General features: G+C 46.7%; 1 protein-coding gene across 2 annotated transcripts in view; it reads right to left on the bottom strand.

The window, feature by feature from the left end:
• The window catches only part of PNPLA7 (patatin like phospholipase domain containing 7), a 133,443-nt gene extending 122,146 nt beyond the window's left edge, over positions 1-11,297 (bottom strand). For both annotated transcript variants that reach the window (XM_031059253.1, XM_031059255.1), the window contains exons 1-8: positions 11,266-11,297; positions 8,841-8,906; positions 8,081-8,168; positions 7,427-7,509; positions 5,230-5,318; positions 4,766-4,906; positions 3,308-3,467; positions 1,765-1,845 (exon numbers count right to left, since the gene is read on the bottom strand). In XM_031059253.1, coding sequence (XP_030915113.1) covers positions 1,765-1,845; positions 3,308-3,467; positions 4,766-4,906; positions 5,230-5,318; positions 7,427-7,509; positions 8,081-8,168; positions 8,841-8,843 — 645 coding nt within the window. In that variant the 5' untranslated portion in view covers positions 8,844-8,906; positions 11,266-11,297. The remainder of the gene's footprint in view (positions 1-1,764; positions 1,846-3,307; positions 3,468-4,765; positions 4,907-5,229; positions 5,319-7,426; positions 7,510-8,080; positions 8,169-8,840; positions 8,907-11,265) is intronic.
• Positions 11,298-11,699: the final 402 nt, after the last annotated feature.

The raw sequence follows: 11,699 nt of genomic DNA, 5'->3' as shown, positions 1-11,699 counted from the left end.
ACAGTGCCAAGTACGGGGGCAGAATGACCTCCCTGTCCTGCTGGCCACTCCAAGGGCCAGGAGCCCTTGGCCTCCTTGGCCTCCAGGGCACTCTGCTGGCTCATGGTCAGTCACTGCTGACCAGCACCCCCAGGTCCCTTTGTGCCTGGGCCCTGTCCAGCCACTCTGTCCCCAGTCCAGAGCACTGCGGGGGGTTATTGTGGCCAAAACGCAGGACTGGGCAATTGGACTTATTAAACTTCATCTTACTGGACTCTGCCCATCCCTCCAACCATTCCAAGTCTCTCTGCAGAGCCCTCCTACCCTCCAACAGATGGACACAGCTCCCAGCTCAGTGTCATCTGCAGATTTACTAATGAAAGACTCAATCCCCTCATCCATGTCATCAATAAAGATATTGATCAGGGCTGGCCCCAGCACAGAGCCCTGGGGACACCAGTGCTGACTGGCTGCCAGCTGCATGCAGCACCACCCCCCAGCACTCTCTGGGCTGGCCATGCAGCTCCTCACACACAGAGCAATGGCACCTTCTGATGAACAGCAACAGCCAAGCATGGCAGAAACATGGCACAAGGTAAACATGAACAATTTATTGATTAGATTTATCTGCATCCTCTGAAATCCCATCCTATCAAAATCCTTCAGGAAAACACCTTCAGGGTTTGGGTATTATCAAAGATGTTGAATTCAACACCTTCCATTTAGGCATTCCTAAAGTGGTTTCAGCAAAACCATCAGTCTAAATCCAACTGAAACAAAATCCACCAATTTGGCACTGAACAGGATCAGCACTCAGCTCATCCTGGCCCCTGCCAAAGAGCACAGCCCTCAGCTGGCCACCAGCACCACTGATGTTACAAAACAAAATAAATCCATCAACTGGTTTCACAGTATAATTACAGTACTAGCAACTGTCAGATTTGTTTTCATTAGACTAAATAAAACCAAATTCATTAAGCGACTCATCAAACATGGAAAAGCCTGGACTGCTGGGCCCCAACCTGGTCCTGCTCCTGCCTGAGAGGAATAGCAGATTTGTCTTTCCAAACAAGCTGTGGGGCTGCTGGTGGATAAAACCAGCACTGGGAGATAAAAGAAACAATGGGAAGGATTCCACTGATTGATGAATGGAAAAAGATATTTGCTTTTACAAATAAATTTCAGGTTTGCTGATAAATGAATTAGACATTGAAAGATGAAACAAACAATGGGGAAGAAAAACCCCTAAATTCCATAAGAATTAAAAATTAAAAGGGAGGGTTATACATTAGAGGGAAATCTCTGGTATCAGGTGTTCTGGGAAGTCTGAACCTCTCAAGTCCCTCTGCCAATGGGGAAAGAGAGAAGGGAAATGTGGCTGGGAAATTGGGATAAAAAGGAGGCTGGGGCCTCCAAAAATTGGAGAGATCCCAGGGGAATGCCCCATGGCCTCTCCCTTTATTGGAATAAAGTAAAAGGACTCCTCTGTCTCCTTTTTGGCCATAAACTTCTGATGTTTGTGGATTAATTTTCCTGACATGCCTGAGCTGTGATTTGAGCAAATCAAACTGTAATCTCAGTTTTCCAGACACAAAGGGATCACTCAGATCCTCCTGCCAACCAGAAGCAGCCAGCCAAGCACACATTTCACGAGCACCCTCCACACCACCAAGCTCAGCTTACACCTGCAAAGGCCTGAGAGGAGGAGAATTACCAAAAAAGCCATTTTGCATTCTGATTCTTCCCTAGGAAAGCCCAAGGGCTGCTCCCCCTGCCAGGACTCACCGTGATGACATCCAGGATGCTCAGCAGGCTGTGCACACTGTCTCCTGCCAGCACCTCCTTCACCACCACCTCTGTTCCATCCTGCAAGCACACACACAGCATTACTGCAGCCCCACAGCTGCATTTGGGCAAACTTGCAGCATTTCAGAAAGCTAGGGTGCTTCTTTTCTCTCTGCTCTGATGGAAATGGGCTAATTCCAAACATGGAGTTTTAAACCAGCTTTCTAAAAGTGAGAAATTAAAAGAAACTATGAGCCAGCCTCTTTCAGGGATGTGATCTGCTTGTCTTTGCTATGTAACACCAACAAAACACAGAGGCACAATGAGCTCCCTTTACTGAAGGGCTACCTGTCAAGAGGTTGTAAAAAACAGGAGAAGCAAAACGTAAAAATACACAGAAATCAGCAAATTTGATATAATCTCCAAACACAAGCCCACTGAACTTTCAGGCACTGCAAAACTGCTCACATCCAAAAGTTAAACTCAAAGCTCACTCAGGAAGAAGGTAAGAATTAAAAATTTAACTTGGCAAAAGGGATGGCACAGACTGCTGCTCAACATTTTGAGACTCACATGGAAAACAAATCATCATCTTTTTTCCCCTGTCTACCCAAAAGTGAATCTGACTCTTCCACCTCCCATACAAACCCACTGACTCCTGCTGGACTATTCTGAGGTGAGCTTGGTCTCTCCTGCTCTCTGTGCCCAAATCCTTTCTGTAATGACCTTTAAAAGGGAAATGTTTCCAAGCCCATCTTGCACCCTGTCTTCCCTCAATAACTTCTGCATCTCCTGTGTGAGGATAATTCCAGCTGCCTCATCATCTTTGTGTTCTGCTCTCTCATCTGAGACACGAGGGACTGCTGCAAACCTTGATCTTTACAAATACCACAGCCCCAAAGAGCTGGGATTAATCCCTCCTAAACCACTGTGATTCACATGTCTAAGTTTAATCAATGCTTAATGATTCATGCCAGCCTATCTGCTGTGCCAACAGATTTCTCTCAGGAAGTGCAGAGCAGGGGGTTCTTGTTGGAACCCTGGCTGCTGAGAATTTCAGACTTTCTGTGCTGACAGGCACCGACCCCCAACAGAACACTGCATTTGACCTAAGGCCATGGGGAAGGCTTTCAAAACTGAATGACAGAACTGGGATTATGAGTGTGGAGTTTGATAGAAGTGTGTAATATCACATGGAGGAAAACTTAAGAGTTTAAGGTTTTAGAATATAGTAATATATGTAAGGCAAGATGGAGGTTTTAGGGTGGAGGCTGGTCCTTCTTCTTCATGGGTTTGGGTGGTTTTGTGTAATTGGATAAAAAAGTCCATATTGCAGGGCATGGGTAGCTGGTTATTGGGTTAAAAGTAAAAATAATTTAGGTGTCATTTCTTAATTGGACAGTTTATCCTTAAAAGGCCTCATAGAGAAGGAGCTACGTCTCCATTTTCACCTTGTCAGAGTAAAGTACTGCAGAACTCACAGCTTGTGAGACTGTAACACAGCTAAGAACTAACAAACATCTGAGTCTGAACAGGTTCTTACACTTTCCTGGATGCAAACTTCCAGCTTCCCATCCTGCACCACGTAGATGCTGTCGTCCAGCTGCCCGGGACGGAAGATGTACTCGCCCTCGTGCAGCTGCACAAAGAACATGTGCTTGCACAGCTCCAGGAACAGGGGCTTCTCAAAGTGCCCAAGGACCCTGCAGCACAGAAAATGCAAAGGGAAAACCTGAAATCACCACAGCCTTTGGAAAATCCTTCCTAAATTAGCAAAGCCCCAGCCGAGAGGAGCAGAGGAGCAGCTGCAGGGAAGGAGCCCCAAAGGGCTCTCCAAAATAAGGTGCAAGAGCAGCAGGAAACACAGAGCTGGAAATGCTGGGGCTCCTTTGGAGGAGCCCTCCAAGGAATGCAGGCTCAGAAGGAAGGACAGACAAGCTTCCTCCAGCAAACACCAGCATGGTCTGTGGAGGGGAATAAAAATAAAAACCTGCCAGATACACACACTGTGAGAAAAGTTACCCCAAGAACTTCCCCTTTTAGTGCAGCTGCTGTGTCCATGGAAGCAGGACACAGGAGAAATACTGAAAAGAGGGAAAAGCTCCTGTCATCTGCATGGAATTGCAAGTTTGGAATATTCCATCTCCTGCTGGTAACATGCACCTGGACTCCAGTCAGTCACTGCCAGGCAGAGAGAAATATGGGTTTCACACTTGATCACTCTGTACAGAGCTCCAACAGCTCACATTTATCAGGGTCAATCCATCAAATCCTACTGCAATATCAGTTAGTCATAGGAGACCATAATTTCACAGCAGCAAGTTCAGATGACTGAAATAGCATTTTTATTTGAGAATGACTGACCTTCAGGACTACATTATATCACAACTGGGAGGAAAAATGAACATCCACAAGCAAAACCAAAATTACAGATTGGAAGATCTCTTTGCTGTGTCAGCAATTTAACCCCTTGCTGAAGGGGCACAAAGACCATCCCTTCTTCTTAGTCTGCCAAAGAGCTGTGGGGATTAAGTTGACTTTGATTTATTTGCAACCTTTTCAGGCAGAGAGGTAAAAGATCCTGAAGCCCAGGGAGCTGTCAATATGGTATCCAATTAACATTTACCAATTATGATGCTTTTCTGTACAGAAAAAATTGCCTGATACAGCCTAAACAGAAATTTTAAGATGCACTCAATCTGTTCATGTTAGAACACATTTATTAGCACTATTCCCAAGCTGAGACAACTAAACTACTTCCTTTTTCTCCCCCCATCTCTTTTTTTAATTTTTAAAACAAACTCAGCTATTTTCTTCATGTTTCTAGAAAATTCAAAGTCGTTCATTTTGTCCTTATGCTCAGATGCATTTCAGTCAACTCCCTCAGGATTCTGACCATGCAGTTGTAAAATCTGAGATTTGACACAAACTGTCAAATATTTACATCACTTGAACATCCATCAAAACAAAACTCTAAATTTCTCTTTCCATTTAACATTACCTGACATTCTTAAGCATGTACAGGACTTCTGAAGGCAAGTGGGAATTCTTGACATCAAATTCAGTCAGATCTGCCTCTAGCAAAGAAGGAGGAGGTTCTTTCCTCTGCAGAGTTGGACATTCCTTCTTAATACGCAGAATCCTACAAAGGAAAAAGGAAGTTCAGGATGTTCCCTCTCTTATACTAATAGGAAATGTTAAAATTTTACTAATAGTAAATGTTAAGTAAGCATACAGTAAGTATTAAAATTCACCATCCCAAGTTACACATTATCAATTAGGTAAAACCTCCCACCCTCCTGCCTTTCCTCACCAAAACCATCCCAGTCCAGCAAACCTCCCAGCTGATAGGACTGGGAAAAACCAACAGCTACAGAAAAGGGCTCTGCTAGGGATAAGTCACAAACAGAAACCCCAAACCAGCCCCCATGATGTGAATTTTCCCCTTCCCAAAGTCCCAGGTACCTTTTAGCCAGAGATAAAACCTTTGCCCGTTTCCGCATCCGTTGGCGAGGGACGGTGTTCCCAACCAGAGAGTTGGGAAGAGTTGTAACCTAGGGGGGAATAATAGACACAAAAACAGTCACAAAACCCCAAAACCAAAAAAACCAACCTGCTAATTCCAACCTTGCTGAGGCACCAACACATTTACCAGCCATTAGAGTGTGAGCAGAGTGAAGAGCTCATGTAAGACCTTGGAGGATGGGAATATCTACTTCAGGCTCACTTCCTTTCTATAAAGCAAGTAGAGTATATTTTGATTTTACCAATCAACTACTACAGTGCTAATGGATGGTAGAGGGGAAGGACTCCTAGCTGTGCTTCTCATTCAGGAACATTCAGCATCAGGAAGAGGAGTAAGGCACTGATCTCTGCTCTGGGACAGGAACAGGAGCCAGGGAATGGCTGGGGCTGGGCCAGGGCAGGTCAGGCTGGAGAACAAGAGCACACAGCCTCAAGCTGCACCAAGGGAAATTCAGGTTGGATATCAGGAAAAAGTTTTTCACTGAAAGAGTGATAAAGTTCTGGAATGGCTGCTCAGGGAGGTGGTGGAGTCACCATCCCTGGGTGTGTTTAACAAAGCCTGGATGTGGCACTGGGTGCCAGGGTTGAGTTGAGGAGTTGGGGCTGGGTTGGACCTTGAAGGTCTCTTCCAACCCAGGGATTCTGTGAGCTCAGGGCAAGGTTCTTCCCCCAGAGGGTGCTGGCACTGCCCAGGCTGCCCAGGGAATGGGCACGGCCCCGAGGCCGCCAGAGCTCCAGGAGCCTTTGGACAGCGCTGCCAGGGATGGACAGGGTGGGGTTGTGGGGGGGCTGGGCAGGGACAGGGGCTGGGCTGGGGGATCCTGGTGGTCCCTTCCCACTGAGGATATTCCAGGATTCTATCTGGCTGTGAGGGTGACAAACCAAGGCTTTTCCTTTCATTTCCTAGTTCCCAGGTGCCACCCTCTGGAGAAACACCACAACTGCGACACCAAGCAAGCTCCTCATCAAGTATTTTCAAAACATTCCCAGTTTTTCATTTGTTACCCTAAGAATTGAATCTCTGTAAAAAGTTTCTCTCGCAAAAGAAATCTTTAATTAGTTTGGAGGGATTTTTTTAAATAAAATCTTGGTATGTTATAAAAGACCCAGGAAGTGCAACCCACAGCAGGTTGGGTAAAATGTTCTCTGCCTTCCTTAGGAAGAAAAGCAAAAACTAAGGTCTAAAACTCAAACAGAAAACTAACTGAAATTATTTTCCCATGTGGAATTCTAAGCATTCTTTACTTATGTGAATTACATATAAACAGCTTGGTTAAAAATTATTCAAATTATGAAGTTGCACATGAAAATCATCAAGAATATTAAAATTATGAAGTTGCACAAACAAAATTTCCTCTCATTGAAGGCTTTTTTGGCCAAGTTCTACTTAAAGGCTGACCTGCTATGCAAGATTCAGGGAGCATCCACCTCCTCCACAATGAAACAGCTCCAGAACTGAATATTAAACCCACCAGTATCTAATTAAGTCAAAGTGTTTGAATTCACTTCAATGAAGTGTGGGAGGCAGAGGCTGGGGCAGTTCACAGGAAGAAGTGTTCCTCCAGACAGGGTGACTAAGCATGGTTACTTCCCTGTACCTTTATTTTTCTACAGATGTTGGTTTGCAGGGAGTGCACACCTGGACTTGGCAGCACAGGGAACAGCCAGGACCCTGGGAGGTGGGGATGCCCTGGCACGGGTGCCCAGAGCAGCTGTGGCTGCCCCTGGATCCCTGGCAGTGCCCAAGGCCAGGGCTTGGAGCAGCCTGGGACAGTGGAAGGTGTCCCTGCCCGTGGCAGGGGTGGAATGAGATGAGCTTCAAGGTTCTTTCCAACCCAAACCAGTCTGAGATTCTGGGATATTTAAACAACCATTAACTCCCTACAGGAGTTAGATACTCATTGATTTATTCCTGCCTTCACTGACTGCAAATATTTTTCAAAGAGGAAAGGTCTGGCCAGAAAGAGAAGCTGCTGCTGCTCCACCAGCAATGCAGTCAGTACTGCAGGAGTTCTGAAACATCCACAATGTCCCAGTGAGATTTACAGGCTGAAGGCCCTGGGCCAGGCTCAGCCAGTGAAGTGTTGCAAACTTTACACCTCTCAACTTTACACTGGATTTCACCAGGTGCCCTCACCTTCCTCATGATCTTCCTCCCGTAGAACATCACTTTGTCCCTCTTGCGAAACCTGTACTGAGGCACGTGGGGCTGGAGTTGTTCTGGAACAGAAGCAGCACATCAGAAACCACCTGCAGCAGCTGGGAGAACACCTGAGCACAGCCTGGGGACTTTGCTGCCTCCAGAACAGCTCCTGTGGGCAGGGTTTGGGGTTTAAACCACCCTGGGATCCCTCATTCCCCAGCCCTGGCCAAGCCAGAGCCAGGCAGGGCTGCCTTGAGGCTCCACCTCAGCCCCAGAGGAGACAAAGGGCTCTCGAAACAGACTGAAGGCTTGGACGGTTCTAATCTCCTCAAGGAAACCTCTAACTCAATCGTTTCTCCATCTGTGACAGTGAAATCACAGCAGGGTTGAATTCCTCTGCAGAATTCACAACTGCTCCTGAGGCTGACACTGCTCACACCCCAAAGAAATAAAACCTGCAGGTCCTGCACGTGACAGCTCTGGGCTCACACCTGGGGAAGGGAACCAACACAAGTTCTCCATCCTTTAAAGCTGCTGTCCTGCAAGAACCACACCTCTGCAGCAAACAACTACCACTGGAAATTACAAAAATACTCAAGATTGATGGGAAAATTGGGTTTAAAACTTACACAGTTATCAAGTACTTACTAGACTGTCTCACTCTTCTGTACACGACAAACACAACAACTGCTATAAGCAACAGTGCAACTGCAGCTCCAATTGCAATTCCAGTCAGCTGGGAGGGGAATTTAAGGAGAAAGAAGTTAATGATTTTCAACTTCAGAAGTTGCTATATATTTTTTAGAAAGCTGAAGAACACTCAGCTCAGTGAGATGTCTAAAAGCCAAGCATGTTCATAAATACTGAATTTTTAATTCAAACATCTCATATGCAAGAAGTTTAAGCTGCACCAGTGACCAGTCCTATGATCACATGGAAAATATTCCATGTTTTTCTTCCCAAAGATTTGAGAGCTGATCAACTCAATGTACACGGGGTGTGTGAGGGCATGGAGGGACAGAACAAGGGGGAATGGCCTCAAGATGAAGGAGGGTTGATGGGATATTAGGAAATCTTTCCCTGGGAGGGTGAGGAGGTCCTGGCACAGGGTGCCCAGAGAAGCTGTGAGATCCCTGGCAGTGTCCAAGGCCAGGCTGGACAGGGCTTGGAGCCATCTGGAATAGTGGGAGGTGTCCCTACCCATAGCAGGGGATGGAGCTGGGTAGGTTTAAGGTCCCTTCCAGCCCAAACCCTGCTGTGATTCTAAATAACAGCAATTAATTCCTGCCTCATGCACAGTGACAGCAAAGAAACCAACACTCAGAGTTTGGCAGTGGCTCAGCTGAGCTCACGGAGCTCAGGAGAAGCTGCTGTGGATGCACCCCCAGCTGACTGCATTCCACTTTACCATGGTGGTCTGGATCCTGTCCTCCACAAACTGCAGGATGGCGGTCCCACCTCCTTGCACCGCAGCCTGGCAAGAAAAAGGAAGGGGAAATTAGTTTCCCACAGCTGGAAAAAAAGTCCCCATGAAAACATCTCAACCAAATTGATTGTGTTTTTTCTTTGACTTATAATCTACTTTGAAAACAGAAACATTCAGTGGAAAGGGATCAGCAGGGGAGTGTTGTGTTGCTGTCAGTTCAGTGCATTCCTAAACAGGCCTAAACCAGGGTCAAACAGAGATTAACACTTTTTTTAACCACTCTATGTTATTCAGAACAACAAGGATGAGAATGGAATGCAAAGGACTTTATGAGACTGAGAAAACAAGTCAAAACCCAGCATATTAAAGTCACATAAAAAGCAGATAATGCACATGAGCTCAGGTGTGCTGTCCTGGGACCTGTGCCCACCAGGGTCACTCAGGAATAAAACCTGGCACCTAAAACTGTCTCACAAATGCCAACCCAAAACTTAAGAGAAAGGGGGGAAAGGTAAAACAATTCTTAAGAACGAGTGAAAACAATGTGAGTACAAGGACAAATACATCCCCCTCCAAGTCCTGAGCCTTAAAAGCACTTGAATTAAGCACTACACACAGCTCAGATCCCATTCCTGCCCCTGGTTCCAGACCTGGATGACAGCTGAACTCAGCTTTGCCACCAAGAGAAAACTGAAGAGCACACCAAGTCACCAGACTGGTCTCTCTAATGGAATTAATTCCAGCTTTACAGCACAAAGGAAACTCCTGCCAGACCAGTCACCTCACACAGATCTCTGTGCTCACTTTGCCTTCTCAGGTCACTTTAGCACTTTAGTGTTTATCTTCCCAACATGAGTCAAACTAACTCTGTTACTATTGTTATCAGACTATTACTCATGGGATTGCAGTGAAAAGTCACAAGATTTTGAAAAAATAAAAAGCGGAAGATGTGTCAGCAACACGTAGAACACCTGGTGACACAGAGTTCCTGGTGGAAGTCTGTTCTGGACACTTAATGCATTTATTTCCCCTTGACAGTGTCAGGGACACTGGGACATGGACAGTTCTGCTGCTCCCCAGGCCTGTATGATCTCAAATAACACCAAAAATAGTAATTGCCAACTGACACTCACATTGCTGCTGCAAGGGGAGAAACAAATCCACGGGGAAAAGACTAAAACACAAACATGCCCAGGCTGGGGCTTCAGTGCAGAAAAGCAACAAGGGGAAGACGAAATTCAGAGCTCCAAGAACTCCTGAGAGGTTCTTGCAAAGTTTTCATGAGTGACAGTGTGATATTGCCCTGCTCAGACCCAGGGGGGATCTTTCCCAGCCTGGACAATCCTTGTGGACAAGCAGAGGAAGCAAAGCAGCCAGGCTGAGCTGTGCAGACACCTGAGACGTGTCAGTGACTGCTGTGACAGCTCCTGGGGCAGGAATGAGGTCACAGCCAAGTCACCAGGGCAGCTCCTCTCTGAGGAGGGCTGTGCTCAGCACCCCAAGCCAAGGAACCCTCAAAATTTCCTCTCACTGAAGGCTACACCTGTGGGACCACCCTGCAGGGCCCTCCCTGCATCTGAACACGAGCAGCCACCTGCCCAGAGCAGGGACTGGCACAAAGAGCATTTCTCTGCTTCCTGATGTCCAGGTTTCCTTAGGAACTCGAGGCTGAGCAGCAATCAGCACAAACATGCAGCCTCACAAGTGCAGCTCACACCCATCCAGGGTCCAGCACCCAGCACTGCTGAGAGTCCAACCACTCCTCACTGAGTCCAAGGCAAACACTGACACATTCCCCGGGCAGGCAGGGGTGGGAAAGGCTTATCAGCCCTGAAAACAAGGACTTAAAATTGGGATTAGCCCAAACACAAGGTTTCCTCACAGCTCAGAGGCACCCGTGCCTTGTTTTGACCACAGAACCTGGATTGTCACAAAACACTGTTAACTGTGTACAAGTACATTGTGTGTGTTTTTTAGTTTGAGAACTATTTCCTCTCATGAGGTTTGTTTTTCACAGCTGGGAAAGCATCATGTGCCTTTTTGGTCTGTGACTTTCACATGTGTGATTAAAAACAAATGTAAGAAGTGCAGTCTGCCAGAATTCTGCAACTCCTCCTTCTTCAGGATAAAAATGAAAGTCTTTAAATCACAGCATTATTAAAACAGTTTAGATTATGAAGCAGAGCATGAATGGTTTGCAAGAAATAAAACACACACACACACATAGTAAAATGGGATCAATCCTCTAAAGTTTGAAAGTATAAAACTCACAGCAGGAAAGGCCCTTTCAAAGTAAAAGCATCTAAAGGCATGGTCCCAATGCTATTAAATTAGGTACAGCTGCTTTCAGCTTCTGGAAACACTCATAGGGAAATAAGTCCAAAAATAAGAGCAAAACACATTGTACCGGAAGGCTGGTTCTGTTGTCCCCTTCATCCATGTCTGGAGGAGCAGCAGGAGCAAAAACAAAAGCAAAGAGAAGACTGAGTTAAGAGATGACCGCAGCTTCCGATGCAAACTCTTGAACAACACAAGAGGAACAACTTTTTAACTTTATCCTCCCTTTGTGCTGAGCAATAAAACGCAGCAGTGAAGCGCTGGGGGACGGGACTCTCCCGAAGAACCTTCACAGCCACGTGAATTCAGGCAGGAGCTCCCGGGGAGCCGCTCCACACGGAGAGGGCTGTGGGAGAGCTCCGTGCCCGGCGGCACAGCCGGAGCCAGCCCCGCTCCTACGGACAGCAAACACCGGAGCGGCCCCGCGGGACGGGACAGACCCGGGACAGCACCGACCCTGCCCGGGGACAGACCGGGGACAGCACCGACCCTGCCCGGGGACAG

This window comes from Geospiza fortis, unplaced genomic scaffold, assembly GCF_000277835.1.
Source record: "Geospiza fortis unplaced genomic scaffold, GeoFor_1.0 scaffold85, whole genome shotgun sequence".
NCBI lineage: Eukaryota > Metazoa > Chordata > Aves > Passeriformes > Thraupidae > Geospiza > Geospiza fortis.
Note: the sequence above shows the minus strand (reverse complement) of the source record. Positions and strands in the feature narration are given on the sequence as shown.